Genomic DNA, 25,702 nt, shown 5'->3' with positions numbered 1-25,702 from the left:
CACTTCATGCCCAACCCCGTAGAGGACTATGTTAACTTAATTAATAATTACACTCCAAAGTTCTCAAAGAAAAAAAAAATCAGGGCCACGTTTTAACAAACTTCACCAGATTGCCGCAAGATAGATTACAGATTGAGAGAAAGCATTTTTCGCACGGGATCTTCATAAATGCATAAACTGTTATTTGTAAGAAAGGAAAGAAAGCAAAGTGGTGTGTGAGGCGGGTGGGACTTGTGACGACTCGATGTCTTCGGCACATTATGAGCCGAATGACAGCGAATATAGCCGATGACGGCTCCTGAGTGTCAATCGCTTGAAGAAAGTGTCAGTGTTTGGGAAGATTATATTAGAGCTGGAAAAGGTAACACAGGAAGTTTATGATCAAAAATATAAGTTAAATCTGCCAAGAAAGACATGAAAGTTCTCCGGGTTATTGGATTTCTTTGGGGAGGAAAAAAGAGAGGGGAAAATGTAGTCCATAAAACTCCTCCATGAAGGCTGGAGGAGAGGTAAATCTTTCTCTTAAGTATCCATCATTCGTAGAATACAATTCACAGACTCGTAAAGTATAATTTATTTAAATAAATAGTACATTTATGCTGGAAATACATTGAAATATTTGAAAAATCTTTCTACAACATGTATAAGTTAGATGACCTTGACCTTCATCACAAGCTGGAATGAACATGCCATTATGTGTGATTTGCAACTATACTTTTTATTTACACTTTTCCTTTGCACATGGTGGGAAAGTGATTATTTAATTTTACAAGTAGGAAACAGTTCAGTGTTTAATTTGTGTCACTGTTAAAAGTTCCATTAAATAACAGACCATGTTAGAATAAAAATGTCATAGCAATCTTTCGTAAAGCAGTTCTGGATTATCTCTATAATGATAAGGCTCACTTAAGACCTAATTTTTAACAGACTCAAAATTCATATTTGTTATTTCCAGCGATGGAAAGAGTACAAGGAAAAAGCAACTGGGCTTGATTACAGTTACTTGAGAAATATTTGAATTACGATTGCAAGTTACTTTTTCAGCAAGTAATCAGTCAAATCACAATTACTGTACGGAATGTTGGTCTTAAGGAAATCACTGTGGTTTTTCGCTTCGGGCTGGAATAATACGGAAGCTTGCAGGGAAAAGGAATATAGTACTTCACTTTGTCTGGATTTATTTTATCATAGAGACATTAAGTGGCTATTATCTCCAAGTGAGACTGAACATGATACCTTGGAATTTTCGAAATATTTTTCCATCATTTTAATTTTAGTTAATGACGTTTAGCGTTTGAAATGATTTTCCATTTACTTTGAAAATAAATTAATTGGTTCTTTAAATTCTCATCGCTAATCCACGAAGTCTTAGTGAGGGGGTGTTCATCTTTGCATTTACTGAAAACACGCCCTACAGGGTCACTTGAAGGAACAATTTGAAGACCATCGTTGGAATGTCTTTGAAAGTTCTGGAAAAGTAAGAAAATACCTCATCCACAACTAGTGAAGATACTGATTCTGCTGTAGTAGAACTGAAATAGTTATCTTCATCATAACTTTTTTTTTCACTTTTCTGCTTCCGTGCGATGTTTATCAATTACTAGAATCTAATATTACATTATATTTCACGAAGTAAGTTACAAGTAAAAATTACTAAGAATGTGATCGTTACAAGTAATTCGATTACTTTTACTTTCATCTGTACATATGGCCTGGTGTGCTCATTAGAGTAACCGCAATAATTATTCTGAAGAACTTGCAATCTGACAAAAACCAATACAATATACACACAAAAAAAAAAAACAGTCGAGCATGGAGGACTGAGCAAGTTGTATGTTACGGAGGGTGACTATAGCCAATTTTGGCGGAAATAATTATGTACGTTTTAGGTAGGTCGTGTCATGTCTTCTGTTAATCAGTGCCATGGAAACAATTTCCAGTAATGTACTGAGCAGACACAGAACAGAGACTGCATTTTGTTGCTGATCTAAACCCACGTTTTTAGTGGTATGCATTTTTCGTGAAGTAAAGAATTCACCATTATACTCATCCTTTGATATGGTACTCTTGCTTTTAATTTTAACAGCTTTGTTTTGTTGTAGTAGCAATGGTGAAGCTTTATATCAGTTCCAATACAGAACACTTGCTTTTCCCCTTGTCATTTAAGACATTTAATTTAGATTTCAATAAGTGAATAAAAAAGAAGAGATATGTATTGGAACTTCGCTCAAGTTGTATGTTTGATTCAGAGTAACAATATAATTCACAAAAGCTGGTATTTATCAGTTTCGGTGACTCATGGGTGTGTTGACTGCTAATTTGACTGTTGAAGGCAACAGTAGATCAGTAGACAAGTATCGATACTCTGTAAACTGTCTAATTGGGGTTTGCCCATAGTAAGGTTTTCTGAGCAGATTGAAGAGGTTAATATCAGCAGAATTTTTCATATACAGTTGGTAGGATTATTGCTGATAAGAACGCTAGCGAACTTGCAGGGAGATAAACAGCGGCATTTTCTGTGGACAGATAAAAATATTATTAATATTGACCTTAAATTCCTTACTAAAATTATGTATGTTACAGTGAAATTGGATAGCTCATGATGTGTACCGTTATTAAAATGATCAGTGAAAGGTTACCATAAAATGAATAACACACATCTACTAAGAAGTGTATCATCACTAGGGAGCGGATTTTTATGTAATTACATATTTTTTTGCGTAAGTTTTAACGCAAGTTACGAAGTTCATTATTCCTATTGTGCATCCCCAAGTGTAAAAACTGAATCTTATTTCACATAAAAACACATATTTTCACAATTTTTTATGTAAATACATATTTTAAGAAAATCTATAATAAGCACATAAATCGCCAATATTTGTTGATCAATAAAATTTAAAATGCTTCTGTGTTATAAAACAATGCTCGTATTTTCATTTTACGATTACGGTATTGTTTTTAACAGTGTATTTAACATAATGTATCTGAATGTTTCGGCTATTTATGGACTTCCCTCCATAAGTTCTAAAACTTGCTGGTCACTGGCTACGTCGTTACATTTAGACAGCGATTTGATTTGCTGCACAAGATGTTTCCTTGCATGATGTCATTCCAACTCTTTATGAGTAACCCCTCTCGGGTTTTGTTTATAGGATATCAGCGAAAGGCAATCACGGAGAGATAAGGTGACGTAATTCCGTTACGACATGGGAGACTCGGAAGAATATTGCCCCACCATTAGGTAGTGGAATTTCATCACTCCTAAGAGTAAGGTTAGCTGTTTGGGTCCATATATCATTTCCGTGGTCGTGTGATCTTGTATGGATTTATAAGAAATATTTCCTTCAGTGTCTGCTGCTATTCTTTTTATTGAAACAGTGATTCAACGTAAATGCGTGTGTCGTAACCTGCAAAATAATGCCAAAAGAGAAGTCGAGTACAGAGTCGCGTCTTCAACAATATGTAGTGGAATTTAAAAGCATTTTCACTACCGATGGAAAAGTATTATTTTGCCAACCGTGTGGTAAAACAGTACGTGCAGATCAACGTTCTCAAGTAATCCAGCATTTGTCTGGAAATAAGCATACTGCGGCTGCTTCGCGTGTGCGTTCGCGACAATTACTAATAGCTGAACCAGCTACTTCAAATGCAGGCCCATCTAAATATTCCCAGTATTATTTAGATGTGTGCAGAGCATTTGTTTGCGCCGACATTCCTCTTGGTAAAATAAATAATCCGAGACTGAGAAATGTCCTAACAAAGTGCATTAATTTTGAGCCTCCAGACGAATCCACATTAAGGAAAAACTATCTCCCAAAATGTTACGAAGAAACTTACAGAGAATTCGGGCAGTATGTGATAGCGATAAACTGTGGGTGAGCATTGACGAAACCACTGATTCAAGCGGCAGAAAAGTAGGAAATGTTGTAGTTGGTGTGTTGAAGAATGACAAAACTGCTTGCGAACATTCTTATTTGTTAGCGTGTAAAGAAATGCTTGCTGCAAACTACGTCACTGTAGCTAGGTTATTCAATGAAGCCATGCACTTACTTTGGCCAAAAGATATAAAATACGACCATGTATTGCTTTTCCTTACTGACAGTGCAGCTTACATGAAAAAGGCAGCCGAAGGCCTTTCTGTGAGCTTTCCGAAAATGATACACGTAACTTGCGTTGTTCATGCTCTACACAAGTTATGTGAAACTGTGCGGGTTCAGTATCATCAAGTGGATAAATTAGTGTCTAATGGCAAAAAAGTCTTCGTAAAAGCACCCTCAAGAATCGATCTTTTTAAAGAGAAAAACACGGATCTTGCGCTTCCTCCTCTGCCTATTGTTACGCGGTGGGGTAGGCTACCTGGCTTAGCGCTGTGGTATACTACGCAGACAATTTCGAAAGTTTTGCATCCGTTGTGAACGTGCTAGATAAAAACGACGCGTCGTCAATTGAGATTCTTCAAGAGATACTAAAAGACAGCTCTTTGAAAAATGATTTGGCGTTTATATCTGCCAATCTGAGCTTCTTGTGTAAAACTACAGACATACTTGAAAAATCCACTAACCTGTTGTCCGAAACAGTGAAGGAAGTGCGCGCTGTTGAAAATAAATTAGATTCACTCCCGGCTTCGCAGGTACAGGGACTGTTAAAGGTCAAGTATCAAAATTTGTTAAGGAAAAACAGAGGATTTCAAACAATGTGCCAAATTTCTAATGTATTAGAGGGTGCTCATGTTGGCGAAATTGATGGCGTTATTGTTGGAGACATTCCTCTCTTTAACTATGCTCGTCTGACTTCCTGTGATGTGGAGCGATCGTTTTCGCAGTATAAGGCGTTCTTTAGAGATAATCGGCATGCATTTGTGATGGACAATTTGGAGATGACCTTTGTTGTTCACTGCAATTCTGAGTCTACTTCTAGCAACTAATATTCTAGCGTGTGATGGGTGAGTACGAACTGGTACTATTTTTTCAAAGATGATAGGTTGCTTTTGCCATTTTTAAAAATCATTACCTTTAAAAAATAACCATTCATCATATCTACTCTGGAATATAAAAATTAATATACCATCCAGCACGTTTCCATACACAGACATCATTTTGCCTTAAGGAGCACGTTTCGTAGCACCATATTCTAATACAAAACATTATACTTATTTACTTCTTGAGCGCTAGTAGTTATGTGATATTTAAAGGAAAATAATTTCAATTTTTATCACATATTTTAAAGTTTTTCAGCACATAAAAAATACATATTTTTCACATTTTTAGCACATAAAAATCCGCTCCCTAATCATCACTGGCCCTGCTCAGTGGATGTGTTGTAACGTAGCGGGGGTTGTTAATAAATAATAACTGGTAGCGTTTAAATTCCATGATTTCAGTTTATTAGTTACTAATTCGTACACACTACACAGACACACAAGCACACTAGTTTGCGCTCTCTCACTTACCAAACATTTATAACTTAATTCTTCAATCAGCTCCCGCAGTATAAATTCAATGAAAAATCCAGGCGAGGCATTTTACACTTTTTACTACACATTCAGTACACAAAATTATTGTAAGATACACTCGCCAACAGAACTGCGACTCACTCGTTAAAAAATCTCTGAATTTATTTCGCACTTCAAAAGCTTCAGCACCGAGCTCGATAGCTGTACTAGCTTAAGTGGGGCCAGTATTCGGGAGATAGTGGGTTCGAACCCCACTGTCGGCAGCCCTGAAGATGGTTTTCCGTGGTTTCCCATTTTCACACCAGGCAAATGGTGGGGCTGTACCTTAATTCAGGCCACGGCCGCTTCCTTCCCAGTCCTAGCCCTTTCCTGTCCCATCGTCGCCATAAAACCTATCTGTGTCAGTGCGACGTAAAGCCAATAGGAAAAGCTTCAGCTGGAGCTGCGTTGTTTTCCTCGACGGGGTAGCTCTTGAAAGTACGTCTTCGTAGTCTAGGTGTTCAGCCCCTCCATATCTATAATCAAATTATGCAAAATACAAACAGCCTTAACTATCAATTCCGCTGTTTTGAATTTTCGACTATATCTGAGAACTGCCAGCAGCGTGTGCGCAGGACTGCTGCAGGGTAAAACCTCCATGGCGAGCAGCCTGGCTATAGCCAGCAGCGAGGTCCTGGGGCGAGTATCCGTGGGTCAGCAGCGAAGCTACAGCATAAACGTACCCTTTAAGTTTGCTCGACGCGAGCTGCTGCACGACACGACCCTAGATGATCGAGATGGACAATCATCATCTTCTCATGGTCTCATGAGAGGTCCGTCCTGGGCCCTCGATCCTGGTGATGACTGTTCATAGGCCCTCGTATGGCGGCGAAAGCTCCGATGACTTTCCCTTCGCACCTCCGCCTGCTTCCAGGGCCAGCGCATCGTCATCCACGGGCGTGGCGCACGCGACTGGCCTACACATCCAAAGCTTAGCCCTGCTGGATATCCTCCGATCCATAGTGTCGAATTCAGAGTCGCAGCTTTCTGTCGGGACGAGCGTCATATTCAGGTAGAATTCTTGATCGATGGTCGTCGGTTCAGGCTTCATTAGCACGCTTTCTCCTAGTGGGGCTATCTCCAACCGTGCCGTTACCATCGCTGCTTCCATCCTCGGGGCCATCATCAGAGACGTCGAGCGCTCCCACAATTTCCTCGTAGGTGGCATCCGGCCCGAGGCTGTGTATTACCTCTGCCGTAAGTTCATGTACCTCGGCAATCAGGTGTCCAGCTGTCTTGTCCAACGTCCAACCGTTCTGCAAGCAGACGGTCTCGAACTGGATCTGGAACATTCTCCACGAAGTGCATCGCGCAATGGACCCACGAACCAAGGTTTGTCCGTCTATGAAGAACAGTGCTGTACATTTTTAAATAAAAATTTACCTTTACTAAGCGATGTTCGGATGCCTTTCTAAACATGGTTTGGCTTCATCAACTGTATTCCCTGAAGTATCGGCCAACTTTCACTCTATTTACGACCTTGAGAATACAATTAGTCATGTGAGCGTTAGTTGTGAGAATGAAACTAAATCGTTGCAAGATGATGATCAAAGCAAAACTGAAGTGCAAGAGGATAACATACCAACCGGATCAGAGGTGAGAACAGAGAGGAAAATGTGTCCCAGACGATAACGAACACCACTTGACAGATTTAGATGAGTGAACGCAAGTTATATATATACTAGCAAGATACCTGTGCTTCGCTACGGTATTATACTGAAATTTATAATTGAATGCTTAACGTTTAATATATAATCCGCCGAAATTCGTGATCTGACTCTTTTTCTGGGAGATTACGGCAAAATTTCTCCCATTTTTCAATCTTTCTTTTCAGCAATCGATTTCGTACTTCCCGGGCTAGGTCCAGGTATTCCACCCGGTCAGTTGGGCTCCTAAATCTTTGCCATCTTTGCCTATAAGCATTTTTAATATAGATCAAATCCTTGAAGAGATCCGGTGTGGTGACGTCTTGGGTGCCTTGGCGGTACTGAAACCGCGGCTGGACTGCATTCGTAGTCATTACCCGGCCAGGACCCGTTTCCAGCGCGTCCCGCACATTTTGACGACGGTCCAGAACATATTATTATTATTATTATTATTATTATTGATGTTCTGGACCCCACAGCAAGATGCAAGACCGCTACTTGGCGGTAAATTGCATCTGCTGCCATCGTCATTGCTGACAATGTGACCATCACCATCTCGCGCGAAGGCAAGTGCGCGAGATTTCTGGCGACACGAATGATATCCATGCGTGCATTATTGACCTTATTATAGAGGTGAACAATTGCACAGTCAATGTCATTCCTATCATTTACTTCAGATGTGCTAAAATTCTTATATGCCAGGAGAATCTACTGTAATCTAACTTTATGTTCTTCAAAGGAAAATATGGCTATTGAAAACGAACCCAGGAAAGATTTAAAATGATCAGTTTATGATCAGAATAAGTACATTATGAACAGTAAAATCAATTTGTCTCAACGGCGGTGGGGTGAAAAAAGAGTTAAGTTGATTTAACCCCACCCCCTCCCAAAAAGAAAAGAAGGTGCGTTTCTTTATGTTTAAAGGAGATTCCAAATACCAATGTTCACGTCTATTACCTTCAGTTCTGAGATGTAAGTATCCCCATGAAAGAATTCACTTTTTTCACTTCCTTTAATGGTAAAGTATCTTCTAAATACCAATTATCACGACTCTAATATCTTCAGTTTTTTATAAATGTCTCCTCATACAATGAATTCAACTCCTATTCACCCCCGCCCCCCAAGATGATTTCTCCGCAAAAACGCTTTTTTCTTTGTTTTTAAAGGAGACCCAAATGCCGATTTTCACGTCTGTATCAACTTTACTTTTTACTAGCGAATGTACCCGTGCTTCGCTACGGTATTCTACATTGTATTCGAATATCGAAGTAAATAGTGTACATGCAGTAAATAAGATTGTTTTAAAATTGCATGTCTCTTAGCGTTATCCGAGAAAGAGCATGGGGAGGTCCCCGTACATTGTTTCCAATGTAAAGTGTTTTTTACGGATTTGTGATATAACGGCAGGCTTACTTGCCTACTGCCATTCACAATGGAGTTGGGGAGTTTACATTATAATTTCAGGCCCCATTGCCTACTACGCGGACAGAATCGATTTGGGGAGTTTTCGTTAAAATGGCAGCCCCCTTTCCTACTTCCAGACAGATTACAGTTGAGGAGTTTCTATTATAATGGCAGGCAATTACCCTACTATCACTCGAAATTGAGTTGTGCAGTTATCATTATAATGCCAGGCCCATTTTCCTTCTGCCAGCCAGCTTACTGCCAGTCACACCAACCTGGTGAGTTTCCATCAAAATAGCAGGCCACTATGCCCAATGCCAGTCACATTTTAGATGAGGACATTTCTTTATAATGGCGGGCACCCTTGCCTACTGCCAAACACAATCGGGTAGGGGAGTTTTAAACAAAACTGCATGCTCACTTGCCTTCTGCAAGTCAATCGAGAAGGGAACTATTCATTACAATGTTAGGCCTTCCTTACTAATGACAGTTACACAGGAGTTGGAGAAGGAACCCTTTCCTACTGCCAGTCAAAGTCGGTGTGGGGAGTACTGATTACAATAGCAGACACACCCTTTCTCGATCGCTACAAATCGACATCAGTGAATATATATAGATCGACATACGAAAGTATATGCGTGTTTACAATATTGAAGACCTTCATTTACAGATTAACTGCTACTAAACGTACGTCATATCGACAAAGGATTACACCATAAGACACGCCGGATTTAGTGGCCTAAATGGCTGGTCCTATGGTATGTCATCTATTCTTGTGTCAGATTGAGTTAGAAACGTGGAACAGGGTAAAGGTTTTGTAAGATTATCTCACATTACATTACTTTTCGGATAATTATGTGACAGCTACATACATAGCATTTGGCTCATATATGCCTACTGGGTGGGCCATTTTTCGTGAAGAGTTTGATGATTCTGTATTTCATATAAGTAATTGAAAGTATGAATTATGCATGCGAAAATTCCAAATTGACTTAACATCGATTAATAGAGAAAAATCAAACGTAAAAGGGATACAGATACGGCAAAAAGTCATAAGACCAAGGTTGTACATCATTCCAAATTGAACGGAGATTGTGCAATCCGTTATGTGATAGGAATTTCCGAATGTCTGCACCATCATTAAAATTGCCTGCATATTTCGATATTCTTCGGGGATAAAAAGTGAAAAATTTAATGATCTAGGATGTTGTCCGTTCGTTACAGGCTAAAACGTATAATTTTGTCAAATTTCAATTATCTTCTTTTTCTTCTGGCAGATTATGCCAAAATCTGGATTTTGGGCGAGGCGGGTAAAAATTAGGACTTTCAGGAAACTAAACCAAAAATTATGGAGATGGTCATTATTACCCCTTAAACGGAAAGCTGTACGAAAATTTCGCCAAAATAGTCAGTGTAGAGGCACACAGTCGTTACGATTTGATTTATATAGATAAGGAATCTGCTCCATGTAAAACACCTTTTGGGCTATGTCCGCTGGACTTAACCTGCAAAAGTGACCATTCATATTATCTCCCTTATTAATCCTCCTGACGAAAAAATGCACATGAAAAAAAAATAGGTTTAGAGGTGGAATTCCATCACGTTTGGTCGATTTCCAGTCAGGTTGGTCTTGTTCTGTATATATTGTGGAAGAGTAAAATCACCATTTCGGTTCCCTATAAACCGCCAGTCCATTCCGGAACATGAAAAGTTATTCACATTTAAAACCTACCTTTGTACAGGTGGATGCTAAATATAATTTTTGGTTCGAATGTCTTCAGTAGTTTTCAAGTTGTAAGGAATACGCTTTACACGCACCCGCTCGTGAGTTAAGTCCGATGGGACTTGTACAGAAAAACGGTCCGTTAATGATATCTCCCTTATTAATCCTCGTATCGAAATGATGCACATGAGGAAAAAGGTTTAGAAATTAATTTCTACCAAGGTAGGTAGATTTCCATTAAGTTTGGTTGTGTATATTTTGTGGAAGTAAAAAATCACTGTTTCGGTTTCGTATAAACCCCCAGTCAGTTCAGGGATTTAGAAACAATATTTGCCCTAAAAACTATCAAGGACAGGTGTATTCTAAATATGAGTCTTGGTGGAAATACATCCAGTAGTTTGTAGCACTCGCGTACATACGGCGTAATTAAGGAAGGAAATAATACAGTTAAGAAAGTTGAAAGTAATAGAAAATGGATTATAACTGAGGACAGCCGATTAACGACAAATATGTAAATGCCAAGTGAATGTATTGGAAAATCAAATGCCCCTCAATAAATTATGCTAGTGTGAGTTATGGATATAATAAAGCGGTAACAGAGGAGAAATTTAGGTCCAGTGATTCTTAGGTAAACAAATAATAAGAAGATGACTAATGGTGTTATTACTTAATCTATTCGAGGGCGGTTATAACATCCAACGATATTCCGCCAATATCCCGCAGATAGGCCGATTGACGCCTCCCTTGCCTTCTACCCAAGGAACAACCACGAATTTAAAAGCATGATGAGGAAAATGGCAATACGTTACTTCTCTGCTGGCATGCAGTCAGAGACGTTGCCATGGTAACCTGTAGATTCGTTGTCGGTCTGTCGGTCACTCAATGCAGAGCATGATACCAGCGAAAAATTGTAAATTTCTCCGTCATGTGAAGAGTAAGGTAAATTATGAACACAACGAAAGTTGTTTATAATGAAGAGACGTTTCACGTACGGTAAACTGAGTTTAGAGAAAATCAATAGTATAAGAGAACATGGTTTTCCTATAAACCCCCGTCTATTCAAAGATTTTAAAATAATATGCATATCGAAACCTTCCCCGGGATGAGTATACTCTAAATATGAAGTTTGGTTGAGATCTATCCAGCCGTTTCGAAGTGATGGTGGAAAAAACATTCAGGTTTTCCTATAAACCCCCCGTCTATTCAAAGATTTTAAAATGATATGAATATCGAAACCTTCCCCGGGATCAGTATACTCTAAATATGAAGTTTGGTTGAGATCTATCCAGCCGTTTCGACGTGATGGTGGAACAGACAAACAGACAAACAGACAAACAGACAAACAAACAGACACGAAACGTAAAAACCACCGATTCGGTCTTGAGTTGACCTAAAACGGTCAAATATGTGAAAAATTGGCAAAACAAAAGAAATTACAGACAGCGGACCCCCTACAATTTTATTTATATAGATTAGGTGCAAGTATCCTCATACAATTAATTCAATTGATTTTTCAATTTTCACCTCCCCCTCCCCATTTCATTGGATTTTCGAAGAATACGTGTTTCTTTAATTTTAAAGCAGATTCCATATAACAATGTTCACGTCTGCAAAATCTTTCGTTTTTGAAATAATAGTATCATAGTAAAAATAATTCAAATAATTTTTCAATCCTCCCCTTAGGTGGATTTCCCAAAACAAAATATACGTATTTCTTTATTTTTAAAGGAGATTCCAAATACCAAATTTCACGTCTGTAACACCTTCATCTTTTGAGATATCAGTATCCTAATTAAAATAATTCAACCCAATTTTCAGTCACTTTTACCCCTCCACACAAGTGGTTTTTCAAAAAACAAAAAATACATGTTTCTTTATTTTAATAGAGATAAAAAATACTGTTTTTACTTCGGTAACATATTAAGATTTGAGATATACTGTAGAAATGCTCTTTTTAAAATTTCATCTCCTTTTTAGTTCCCCTTAATTGGAGTTTCCAAAAACAAATCACCTATGTTTCTTTACTTTTACAGGAGATTCCAAATACCAATTTTTACACCTGAAAAATTTTACGTTTCTGAGATACAGTATACTGTAGATATAGTCTTTCTAAAAATTCACCCCAATATCTCACTCCTGTTTAACCTCCGTTAATTGGATTTTCCAAAAAAAAAAAAATACGTGTTTCTTTATTTTATAAGAAGTTTTTAAATACCAGTTTTCAGGTCTGTAATATCTTCTGTTTCTGAGATATAAGTATCCTAATTTAAGGCATTCAACCCCCTTTTCACCCTTTTCACCCCTCCTATTGGGATTTTCCGAAAACAAAAAATATGTGTTTCTTTATTTTTAATGGGGATTCTAAATACCAATTTTTACATCTGTAAACTTTAAAAATTTTGAGATATAGATACTCATTTTAAAAATTCACCCCCTTTTCACCCCACCATTAATTGGTTTTTCCAAAAACAAAAATACGTGTTTCTTTATTTTTAAAGGAGATCCCAAATACCAATTTTCAGGTCTGTAATATCTTTAGTTTCTGAGATATAAGTGTCTTCATTAAAGGCATTCAACCGCTTTTTCACCCTTTTTCATCCCTCCCATTGGGATTTTCCGAAAAGAAAAAATACGTGTTTCTTTATTTTCAAAGGAGATCCCAAAATACCAATTTTCGGGTAAGTAATAACTTCTGTTTCTGAGATATAAGTATCCTCATTTAAGGCATTCAACCCCTTTTTCACCCCTCGTATCGGGATTTTCCGAAAACCAAAAATTATGTTTCTTTATTTTTAAAGGGGATTCTAAATACGAAGTTTTACATCTGTAAACTTTAAAAGTTTTGGGAAATAGATACTCATTTTAATAATTCACCCCCCTTTTCACCTTCAAATTAATTGGATTTTCCAAAAACAAAAAAATACGTGTTTCTTTATTATTAAAGGAGATCCCAAATACCAATTTTCAGATCTGTAATATCTTCAGTTTCTGAGATACAAGTATCCTCATTAAAGGCATTGAACCCCTTTTTTTACCCTTTTCACCCTTCCTATTGGGATTTTCCGAAAACAAAAAATACCCGTTTCTTTATTTTTAAAGGAGATTCTAAATACAAATTCTTACATCCGTAAAGTTTTGAGATATAGATACACCCATTTTATAAATTCACCCCCTTTTCACCGCCCCATTGATTGGATTTTCCAAAAAAAAGTTTCTTTATTTTTAAAAGAGATCCCAAATACCCATTTTCAGGTCTGTAATATCTTCAGTTTCTGAGATATAAGTGTCTTCATTAAAAGCATTCACCCGTTTTTCACCCCTTTTCACCCTTCTTATTACGATTTTCCGAAAGCAAAAAAATACATGTTTCTTTATTTTTAAAAGATATTCTAAATACCAATTTTTACATCTGTAATCTTTTAAAGTTTTGAGGCTTATAGATACACTCATCTTAAAAATTCACCCCCATTTTACCCTCCCATTAATTGTATTTTCCAAAAGTAAAAAATACGTGTTTCTTTATTTTTAAAGGAGATTCCAAATACCACTTTTCAGGTCTGTAATATCTTCAGTTTCTGAGATATAAGTATCCGTATTAAAGGCATTCAACCCCTCTTTCACTCTTTTTCACCCCTCCTGTTGGGATTTTCCAAAAACAAAAAATACGTGTTTCTTTATTTTTAAAGGAGATTCTAAATACAAATTTTTATATCTGTATACTTTTAAAGTTTTGAGATATAGATACATGAATCAGTGCTCAGATCATTCTCTGCCGCTTACGGAAAAGAGATATACAGTGAGAGTTTCGATTCCCGACTTTGAACGAAGAAGAACACTGATGACCTTCGATGTTAGGCCCCTTAAAACAACAAGCATCATCATCATCATCATCATCATCATCATCATCATCATCATCATCACCACCACCAGTTCAGACAACGGCTGATAATTGTTATCGAATCGGGACGAGAGATGGGGTACTGATCCAGCGTTACGCAAGGTTATAAAATTATTTTCAAAGAATTTGGTAATAATGACACGATATGCAACAAGAAGAACTTTCTGCTTCAGGTCGCAGTTGAGTACTTTTCCTCTTAAGGTAAGCGTGGAAGAGAAAGTTCCAGCAAAGAAAACGGTTGCGGTAACTCAATGAACGGGAAGCGGCCAGGGATTCTTGAAATGTATCTGCCAGCAGAAGTGTCAGACTCAGAGATGAAAAAAAAAAAAAAATGAAAAAAAAATCTGTGCAACTAGAAGTGCGATGGTGCACGTCCTTGCTGCAGTAAATTGATTGTCAATTATGTTATTTTTCTTTCTTTCTTACTTTTTATAAAAAAAAACTTTCAATGCAACAAGTGATTTTTCTGTTCAAATCTGATTTATTTCGTGTTTTAAAATTAAACGGTACAAAAGATGAGTGTGTTATTACTGCAGCACCTTGGTTCACATTGCCTACCTCAAAGCGATGGGACTATTCATAGTGAATGTGTATTATTTGGCAAAATTTAGAATCAATAATGCACTTTCGTCACAGGGGTCAGTGAAAATGTGCAGTCACCAGGGATGGTATGCCTTCTCTGAAATGTCCACTTTCATTATAACATGCTGTACACTGATAACCACTTACAAAACAAGCTTTACGTTTGCCTCATAAGGGGTATTTATGGGTTTTCGTTCTTCCTGGAGGTGTTTCTCAACATCATTCTGTTTAGCATAAGCATCTTTGTACTTTTTTACTTCCCAGCTATGTATGTTTTCACTTTATTGAAATAGCCAAAAAGAAAGGAGATAATACAAGTTTTTTGCCTCAGAAGTTTTACGAAAATAACTTTTAATCAGGGTCTTGTGAAACCCTTTGCTACGTTTCCGCGGGATCATTATTAACGGCGATGCTGACGCCAGTTTTGTTTTGTTTTAGAACTACAGTAATTTCTGAGACTAACAGAAAAGTTCAATTACAAATTCAGACATGTAATTAATTCTTAATTCATACATTGAACAATTACTTTTGAAATATCAATAGTAAATTTGTGATTCTCGTGGGTGAGAGCGGGTGCTGGTCTTACTCTATTATCGTTGGCACAAGGACACGTGTTCGAACCCCACTTTCGGCAGCCCTGAAGATGGTTTTCCGTGGTTTCCCATTTTCACACCAGCCAAATGCTGGGGCTGTACCTTACTTAAGGCCACGGCCGCTTCCTTCCCACGCCCAGCCCTTCCCTGTACCATCGTCGCCATAAGACCTATCTGTGTCGGTGCGACGTAAAGCAAAAAAAAAGCAAGGACACGTTACATGTAAGCTGTTTTCTTGTTGTGATCCCAGCCAGACAACAGTACTGTACAGTACGTACAAACATGTCTTGTAAATACAATGTGATGTATCCCATGGGTTTGCCACATTTTTACAACAGGCTTTTCCCAGTTTGACCTGAGCAAGCTGCATACAAGGTGAAAGTAATGACTAAATTCTGAAGGAACTTGGTGAAAAAGGACATCTGATTCATGAGATAAAAACATGGAAGGTAAAAACTGCGGCACACTTACAGAAACAGATATTTCCTTTCCAACATCTTTAACATCTTTGAAGAAAATATGTTGGAAAGAGGGTGAAAGAGGATTACAAAGGTAACCCCATGACCTGCAGTTGTTATACAGAGCTAAAAGTAACTGCTATCGATAGAACTCTATGACTGCAGTGACGAGCCTTGAACAAGTCACTGAACTGAACTTAAAACCCTAATCTTGATATTTTACACACACACGCACACACACACACACACACACACACACACACACACACACACACACACACACACACTCCCTTTCAGAAATGTCATTTTGATCAGAAGTCCTACTTACCGATGCATGATCCATTGCTATCCACAATCGTGTCTACAGCACATGTACATCTCCCCATGATGCACTTTGCCAAAGCAAGGTTTGTAGTGGGATCCCATACAGGTGTGGGTATACACTCATTGTCATCTTCGCATGGCTCACCTACTCCTAGCAATGAGAGAAACGTTATATATTAATGCATATGAAGTGGATGCGGTGATATAAGATTACGTTTTGGAGAAGGATGTGGGTTGAATGAAACTGCTCTGTACTACAGCATTCGTAGTGGCTGTATCTATATATATAAAATAAGAGTTTTGTCTGTACATTGCTCAGAATTTGAAAATAATGGTATTTCTGTATCGGTCATGTCCATAGTAACAAGAAAATGCACTTTTTACTTTTCCGTAATTTCTGTCTGTCTGTCTGTCTGTCTGTCTGTCTGTATGTACACGCATCACGAGAAAACGGTTGAAGTGAATTTAATGAAAATCGGTATGTGAAGTCGGGGGATGAGCCTCTACAATCTAGGCTATAAATCATTTTACTCACGCTGAGTGAAATGGTAGTTTAGGGGAAGGCCTAAAATTGAATTCTCAACTATTTATGTTATTAGTGGTCTAATGAAAATCGGTATGTAAAGCCGGGGGATGAGCCTCTACAATCTAGGCTATAAATCATTTTACTCACGCTGAGTGAAATGGTAGTTTAGGGAAGGCCTAAAATTTAATTCTCAAATATTGTTGTTATTAGTAGTCCTATCTTGATGAAAATCGGTATACAAAGTCAGGAAATAAGTCGCTATAGTCTAGGCTGTAAATTATTTTATTCACGCTGAGTGAAATGGTAGTTTAGGGGAAGGCCTAAAATGTAATTCTCAAATATTTCTTATTAGAGGTGTAATCGATGAATGCTACATAACTTATATAGTATTAAATTTCCTATTATTCATGTCATATACATTGTTACCGTACTGGCTATGATCACAAAGATATTCATGAATTTGGATTTTTGTTACTAAGTCCATATCAGCGCCGAGTAACGAGAAAACGGGTAAACAGTATTTAATGAAAATCGGTATTTAAAGTCGGAGAATAAGAAACTACAGTTTATGGTATAAAATATTTTACAAATCACAGAATCGAAAGAAAATTAAATGTGAAGGCCTACAATATAGAAAGCTCCTAACATTGATCAACAATAACATTACATTGACCATTGTTTGTCGTGATGTGCTTTGTGTCTTCTGTTGCCCCTGATCTCCGGTAGATAGGATTACTGCTGCGTACAGAGTATTTTTTTTATTTGTTTTACGTTGCACCGACATAGATAGGTTTTATGGCGACGATGGGATAGGAAAGGGCTAGGAGTGCCTTAGGCCTTAATTAAGGTACAGGCCCAGCATTTGACTGGTGTGAAAGTGGGAAATCACGGAATACCATCTTCAGCGCTGCCGACAATGGGGTTCGAATCCACTATCTCTCGGATGCAAGCTCACAGCTGCGCATCGCTAACCACACGGTCAACTCGCCCAGTCGTACAGAGTGTAACATCCTGTCTGAATATTGATGGGAAGTAGCTGGGGAGTTAGATAACTTTCTTCTTTAGCATGCCATTCCCCTGGTTTATAAATTTTCTGATACTACTGGTACGTAACACACTGGATCATCATAGCATTCGGGCTATTCAATCCCTACTCTGAGGCACTGATTGGAATGAACAGTGTGCATATTTAGCAGAATAATGGCAGATGAGTGTTCATGGCAATCTGCGGCCTGGTCATCCCAGCTCTGGAACTTTGGACTATTAGATTGGCACCGCAATCTAACCGCAGCACTGTTCGTTAAAAGTGATAAAACGTGCGGCTTTCCATTTGATCGAGTATTTTATATGATAGCATTGCTTTTAATCGTTACATTCATACTTACGTTTTTGTAATGACCTACGTTGATTTCAGGTTAGGAAAACCACGAAGTCAGTCTTTCTGAGAATCCCGTAGCGAAGCACGGGTACATCAGCTAGTTTGTTGATAAAATGGCATTTCCATTCAGTAATTAGGATTGCTGAACCAAACTATTTATTTCAATCCTGACTGCTGTGGCTTACCTTAAGGCACCCATGAAAATAGGATGTTTGAGCTCTGGTCTCAGTCTATTTGGGAAGGTGCCTTGCATTCAGGTATGGGACCTGTGTTTCCCTAGGTAAGTACTACTACTACTACTACTACTACTACTACTACTACTACTACTACTACTACTCATTCACTCGCTGGTGCTTAAACCCACTGTGGGTTTATGAATGATTGAAGAGAAAATTCTAGAACCAAATGCTGGCAGATCAAATCTACCAAAGCTCCGTGTTATTACAGAGCAAAGGCGAGAAAAATTCAGTTCGATGAGCCGTGCTCCAGCTGAGGCAGCAGAGTATGCGCTCTGACGGAAAGTACAGCCTAGCAGCTGCTTACGCGGCTCGCAGTTACAACCAGGGAAGGGACACACATCCAACAGATTTAACCCTTTCGGACACAGAATTCAAAATTATTTCATTAATTTATGTTAATATCTGACGTTATACATATAACATGAAGTAAAATATATCAAGAAATAATTCACTAGCGAATTTTTTGTCCAGATATGAGGTAGTTTCATTTGGAGCCACTGTAAGTCAAATGTCTAATTTTGCCCATGGTATGACAGAAATCAGTTTCGGTCTACAGACAGACAGACAGACAGACAGACGAAGTTCTCCTGCTTCTGTGAGGAGCTGATTTGGTAGAAATTCAGTAAGACTTACATTACTTTTACTGAACTTTTGCCTGAAATTCCATTTGATAACGAGTCTGGCAGTGAAAATAAAGATTGATCCAACAGCGACTAGTGCAGACATAGTATTTGCGGAAAACAATGGAAGTGAATCACCCGAGCTGAATCGGAGGGAAAAGGGTGGCACAATCATATAAACACCTTGTCCTAAAGTGGTGAAGGAGTATAATGCTAACATGGGCTGCGTGGACAAAGCAGACATGATGAATAGCTTCTACTGCATGGACAGGAATTCAAGAAAGTGGTAGCACAAATTGTTTTGTTATTTTGTTGATATATGTATTGGCTCGAGATGTAGGCTAGTGTTTACAGTGCACGATGTCTTCTGGTATGGGCTATATCAAATTTGTTACTTCCATTGACCTGTCTCAGTCTCATCCTTGGCGTTAACAATATGAAAGTGACTGAGGTATGAGTGATGCTGGTAATACCATTCCTTATGCAGCCAGTCCCTGTTATGAATGGCGTGAACATATCGCTTATAAGGTCGGTTGGTGCATGCATTTCAGTGGGCTTGGCAGACTGATATGTAATAGCAGCGGTTGGCTCGGTGAGGAAAGCAACGGGAAACTACCTCACGCCTCATTTCCCTACTACGCCTCTTCAGTGACGCCGTTTCTCTCTCGCTCGCTTCTCGCGAAGGACTTGATCGTGCGGTGGACAGAGCTGCCAACTGTTCATATAAAGAACTAGTCCTAGTGCAGCGGCGCTACTTTTATTTACGAATCTCATTAACGCAGCGGCGCTACTTTTATTTACGAATCTCGTGACAAAGCCATTGGTCTGGATTGGTTAGGCCATTGGTCTGGATGAAGCAAAGGGGGTGTGGGGCGTAAGCCCCCAGGTTAGAAGCCGCGAAGTGGCCCAAGGCCTCTAATATCCCGCGTGACAAAGCCATTGGTCTGGATTGGTTAGACCATTGGTCAGTGGCAAAGCCATTGGTCTGGATTGGTTAGACCATTGGTCTGGATCAAGCAAACGGGGTCTGGGGGCGTAAGCCCCCAGGTTAGGAGCCGCGAAGCGGCCTTAGGCCTCTAGTATCCCGCGTGACAAAGCCATTGGTCTGGATTGGTTAGACCATTGGTCAGTGACAAAGCCATTGGTCTGGATTGGTTAGACCATTGGTCAGGATTGGTTAGACCATTGGTCAGTGACAAAGCCATTGGTCTGGACTGGTTAGACCATTGGTCTGGATCAAGCAAAGGGGGTCTGGGGGCGTAAGCCCCCAGGTTAAAAGCCTCGAAGCGGCCCTAGGCCTCTAGTATCCCGCGTGACAAAGCCATTGGTCTGGATTGGTTAGACCATTGGTCAGTCACAAAGCCATTGGGCCTGGGGGCGTCCAGGTTAGAAGCCGCGAAGTGGCCCTAGGCCTCTAGTATCCCGCGTGACACCTCCATTGGTCTGGGCAGTTGTGTATTTCTTGTGCGCGGGTTGGTAACGGAATCACTTACTTCATTGCTAGGAGTGACGTCATATCCCGTAGCGTCTCACCCAATGGAAATGCTGGTACGTAGTTAGGCGATGGACTATGGCGCGTGATAACTTCTATTAGGTTATAAAAGCAAAATTATTTCTGGGGGACGGCGGGTGGGTTCTTAACTGTCGCAGTGAACACATCGCTCCTGCACAAGGTATTCCAATTAAGATTTCCAACATATTACATCCTTATCATGCTATAAAAGTAATGTAAGTCTTACTGAATTTCTACCTATTTTCATCAAGAATATGGGAAATGGGCTCCTCGTCCAGCCACCAAGAAAACATCGCGATGAACTACAAAGAGAGGTTATGCATCAGAAGCGCTTTTACCCCACAGTCGTTTCATATGAAACCACAGTATATAATTATATAATAAGATGCTAATTGTATTCTTATTTATGTATATATCACATTGTGTATGTCGGTAATTTCGTATTATTTATATATATATATATATATATCTCTCATAAATAACTTACCACATACAGGTTCAATATCAATAAAAATACGACGCAAAAGGCAAGTTCCACCATATGGAATTACGTCTCACTACAGTCTATTGTTTTAGATTAGAGGCAGACAACTATCGATAGTGCTTTCGATAGTTATCGATAGCGACCACTATCGTCTGACATCGATAGTCCGTTGCCTACTATCGATAGTCAACGATAGTTTTTTTTTTTTTTTTTTTTTTTTTTTTTCGTTATTGGCTTATTTTTCGCACTAACAGAAATTGTACAGATGTTTCACTGTTTGGTAGTAACTTTAATATACCGGTTTAAAATTGTGAACTTCATATATAGATGCCCAAAAGGAAGATACCTGACGTTTGGAAGTGATTCAGGCGTAGTGAGGATGAAAAGTTAGCTAAGTGCAATGGGTGTGGAATACTGTAATAGAACCCATGATGATGATGATGATGATAATGATGATGATGATGCTTGTTGTTTAAAGGGGCCTAACATCGAGGTCATCGGCCCCTAAAGGTACGAAATGAAAGAACAAAAATGTCAAATTCATCCACTGACCAAGAAATTAATAATGTCGTCATGAAGAATGAATGGATGGACATGAACCCATCAAAAAAAAAGAGAGAAACAAACAACCAAAATACAGTGGATCAGACTCAAAGATCATACATAATTGATTACTGACCAAGGGACCACTCATAAAGCACGATGATGCTTGATGTCGAAAGGGGTGCAAAATCCATGTCTAAGGCCCCATAGAATGGTACATGTCGCGAGTAAAGTAGAACCATGGTAGTGGCATGTTGGGGTACTGATCAAAAGTAGCGAAACTCACGGTGTTCCACACAAGACGGTACTACTCACAAGTATTGTACTTCGTACAGGTAACGCAGACCTATGGTGTTTCTCACACAATGGCGCCACTCATAGCCAACGCAAACCAATGAGTTTCCTCACCTAGGTGTACTAGGCACGGATGCCGGTCCCACGGGCCCCGTGGTGTTCCTCACAGAGTGGATACTAATCAAAGGCAACGCAGACCCACGGTGTCGCTCATATAGTGGTACAACTCACAGGCTACGCCCAGACCCGCGGTGGTGCTCACGTGGGTACGACGCACGGGTACTGGAAACCCCAGGCCACGCTCATGACTACTACTAAACACAAACCCATTTCGTACCGAACATAGTGGTACAACTCGCAAGTACTGGTAACCCATGGTGTTCCCCGCGTGATGGTACGAATCAAAAGTAGTTTCATGGTTCTAATTCAATCATCCCTTGGTCGCCCCTTTTAGTCGCCTCCCACGACAGGCAGGGGATACCGTGGGTGTATTATTCGTCAGCCTCCCCCACCCACAGGGGGGGGGGTGTGTTTGGTCCGCGAGAGGTATTTTATTTCCCTCAAGTCCGCCGGCAAGCCGGCTAGGACCCCCCTATCCGCCACCTGGGACGCGCCACGTGGGAGTATCACCTCTCCCCCTGCTACGCCTGCGTAGCAGGTTCGTGGAATAGAACCCCTACACCAGAATATCCGTAAATGGAATGATATTAGATCGTTCAGTATTTACAATATTACATTTTTTCCACACGAATGTATGTGCTACATCACCATTGTTTCCGACAAAAATCTTCCTCACATTCATTAGAAATACCAGGTCATCATGCGAAAAATCATTATTACTACTATCAGAATTACCAATATCATTTAGAGATCATCTTTGATGTAGGCGAGTCACTTATTTTGTCATCAAACAAGCATTTCTTCCTTTTCGCGCTCGCCATTTCTGTTTACCTTGTCAGCTGGTGAGTCAAGAGATTGTATAACTTATAGGCGAGAGAAGATAAGGCAAATTTTAGGCCATAGGCTTCACGAAAGCAACTGAAAACTCTTCTGCCATCCGTTCAGAATGCTGTAAAACATTTTTCCAAAGATATTACTATACCCGAGAGAATGTCGGGCGATCGCAAATGAACACTGTAGCTGAAAGAGAATTTCTCGGGCGGTCAAGTTATGGGCAATAGCGTGCAGCTCGAGAATGTCTCGGAAGTGCCACTAAATAGATTTACGAGTGATTCCTATTTGAATTTCTGAAATTACATAGCATGAAATACTTGTGTAATTTCTACTGAATTTTTGTTGTTGATTGTGTTCAGTGAATGTCCTATTTTCATGCATAATGATAGGCCTATAATTCGTTCCACTTTTTGAAAACTATCGATTACTATCCATAGTAGAGCTCATACTATCGGGAAATATCGATGGCGATTACTATCGATAGTTTTCCGCCTCTATTTTAGATAGTATTTGAACCTCTGCTCAAGTGTTTTCTATTTTAGACACAAGATGGTACCACCAATCAAGCATTACAAGCGTGGTTTCAAATGCAACCTCTGTGTAGGCAGGGGAATAAAATAATATTAAGGTGGTTTTAAATGAAACCACTATGTAGGAAAGGTTTAAACTTTAAACGGTTTTATTGTGCCTAACATCTCATTCTGTTCAGTGCATTCGATTATGGTAAGAAAACAAGTTATTTTGTGTAAAATAACTTATTTTGTGTATACAAATACCATGTGATATGTAAATATGTTTAATTATATTAATTTCATTAGGTTATGCGTAGGAAACGGAATTAATTATTTTGCCATGTGGTAACTAAATGCTCCTTTGACTACTACCTGTAGCCATGAAAATATCAAAGCTTGTTTAGGAATTCAGCATATAAATAATGAATGACGAACGAACTGTACCGGTACGATTGTATTATGTATGTTCAGTCTTCAGCACTACGGCTGGTTGGATCCTCAACAGCTCCATCAGCTGTCATAGATGGCCTAGGCATTAATGATGGCGCATACTAGGGAAATGAGGGGCGATGTAGTTTCACGTTGCTTTTCTCACCGAGCCAGAAGTTGCTATTATATATCAGTCTGCCAAGCCCACTGAAATGCATGCACCAGCCGATCCTATGAGCAACATTTTCACACCATTCATAGCAGGGACTTGCTGCATAAGGGATGGCATTACTAGCATCGCTCATACCTCGGTCACTTTCATTATTATCAAAGCCAAGGATAAGACAGAGACAGATCAATTAAAGTAACAAATCCGCTCTAGCGCATATCAGAAGGCATAGTGCACTGTAAACACGAGGTCCTGCCCGCAAAGGCATTACGATTATATTGCGCAAACATAATTTTCAGCCAAGTGCACTGGTTCTGCATGTTTCTGCAACGGCTGTATCTGGGTTGTTGAGTGTTGTTCATAGCTATAATTCAGTAACTGAGATTCGGACACGGGCTCCTAAATTCATCATGTTGAAGATGGAGGCACACAGTGATCTCGACATATTCTGAGAGGCGCTGGTCCCCACCGTCGGCTGTCATAAGAATAGTTTTCCGTCGTTTTCCATTCTCCTGCACGCCCGCCAGCTCCGAACATCTTCACCGAAATAAATATCCCTGTCCTGAGAGACGGCGTTACAGTTACTTTTGTAGTAGTGGCTCTAAGTCTGTTCCTGAAAACTGAGTGATTGTCAGAGAAAGTGACCATTGCCGTTGCCGTTGCCCGTTGCCTTGCCTGACATTCCAACTCGATGATGTTCTCTTCGGCAAAGGCGCGAGTGAAAATTAACATTCCAACTCGATGATGTTCTCTTCGGCAAAGGCGTGAGTCAAAAGTATGGACTCTCAGCTACACTCCCTGCCATGAAAGCGCATAAGCTAAGAGTGCAACCTTATTTTTTCTCTCCTGTTAATACTGAAGGTCACAAACCTGCTACGCAGGCGTAGCAGGGGGAGAGGTGATACTCCCACGTGGCGGATAGGGGGGTCCTAACCGGCTTGTCGGCGGACATGAGGGAAATAAAATACCTCTCGCGGACCAAACACACTACCCCCTGCGGGTGGGGACGCACATGTAGAATACACCCGCGGTATCCCCTGCCTGTTGTAAGAGGCGACTACAAGGGCGACCAAGGGATGATTGAATTAGAACCATGAAACTACTCTTAATTCGTACCATCATGCGTGGAACACCATGGGTTGCATGTACTTGCGAGTAGTATCACTAAGTGGGTACGAAATAGGTTTGTGATTAGTTGAAGTAAAAAGCCTGGCCTGGTGGATTCCAGTACCCGTGCGTTGTACCCATGTGAGCAACACCGCGGGTCTGGGCGTGGCCTGTGAGTTGTACCGCTATATGAGCGGCACCATGGGTCAGCGTTGCCTGTGATTGGTACCCACTATGTGAGGAACACCACGGGAATACCAGCGCCCGTGACTAGTACACCTAGGTGAGGAACCTTACCGGTTTGCGTTGGCTATGAGTGGCGCCATTGTGTGAAAAACACCATAGGTCTGCGTTACCTGTACGAATTTCAATACTTGTGAGTAGTAACATCTTGTGTGGACCACCGTGAGTCTTCGCTACTTTTGATGAGTACCCCAAAATGACAAATACCATGGTTCTACTTTACTCGCGACATGTACCATTCTGCAGGGCCTTAGGCGTGAATTTAGCACCCCTTCAGATATCAAGCATCATTTTGCTTTATAAATGGTCCTTTGGTCAGTAATACTCTAATTAACTACCTTCTTTTTGAGTCTCATCCACTGTTTTTGTTTGTTTGTTTTTGTTTCTTGGTAGGGTTCATGTCCATCCATTAATTCTTCATGACATTTTTTATTTTATTTTGGTCAGTGGATGAATTTGAATTTTTTGTTATTTCATTTCGTACCATTAGGAGCCGATGACCTCGATGTTAGGCCCCTTTAAACAACAAGCATCATCATCATCAACATCATCAATACTGAAGGCAGTGATTT

The 25,702-nt window shown here is 39.6% G+C and overlaps 1 protein-coding gene across 1 annotated transcript in view; it reads right to left on the bottom strand.

The window, feature by feature from the left end:
* Window positions 1-556: 556 nt before the first annotated feature.
* Window positions 557-25,702, bottom strand: part of LOC136869706 (prion-like-(Q/N-rich) domain-bearing protein 25) — a 109,000-nt gene continuing 83,854 nt past the window's right edge. The window contains exons 7-8 of the mRNA XM_067144869.2: window positions 16,124-16,270; window positions 557-2,516 (exon numbers count right to left, since the gene is read on the bottom strand). Coding sequence (XP_067000970.1) covers window positions 2,431-2,516; window positions 16,124-16,270 — 233 coding nt within the window. The 3' untranslated portion in view covers window positions 557-2,430. The remainder of the gene's footprint in view (window positions 2,517-16,123; window positions 16,271-25,702) is intronic.

Source organism: Anabrus simplex, chromosome 1, assembly GCF_040414725.1.
Source record: "Anabrus simplex isolate iqAnaSimp1 chromosome 1, ASM4041472v1, whole genome shotgun sequence".
Classification (NCBI taxonomy): domain Eukaryota; kingdom Metazoa; phylum Arthropoda; class Insecta; order Orthoptera; family Tettigoniidae; genus Anabrus; species Anabrus simplex.
Note: the sequence above shows the minus strand (reverse complement) of the source record. Positions and strands in the feature narration are given on the sequence as shown.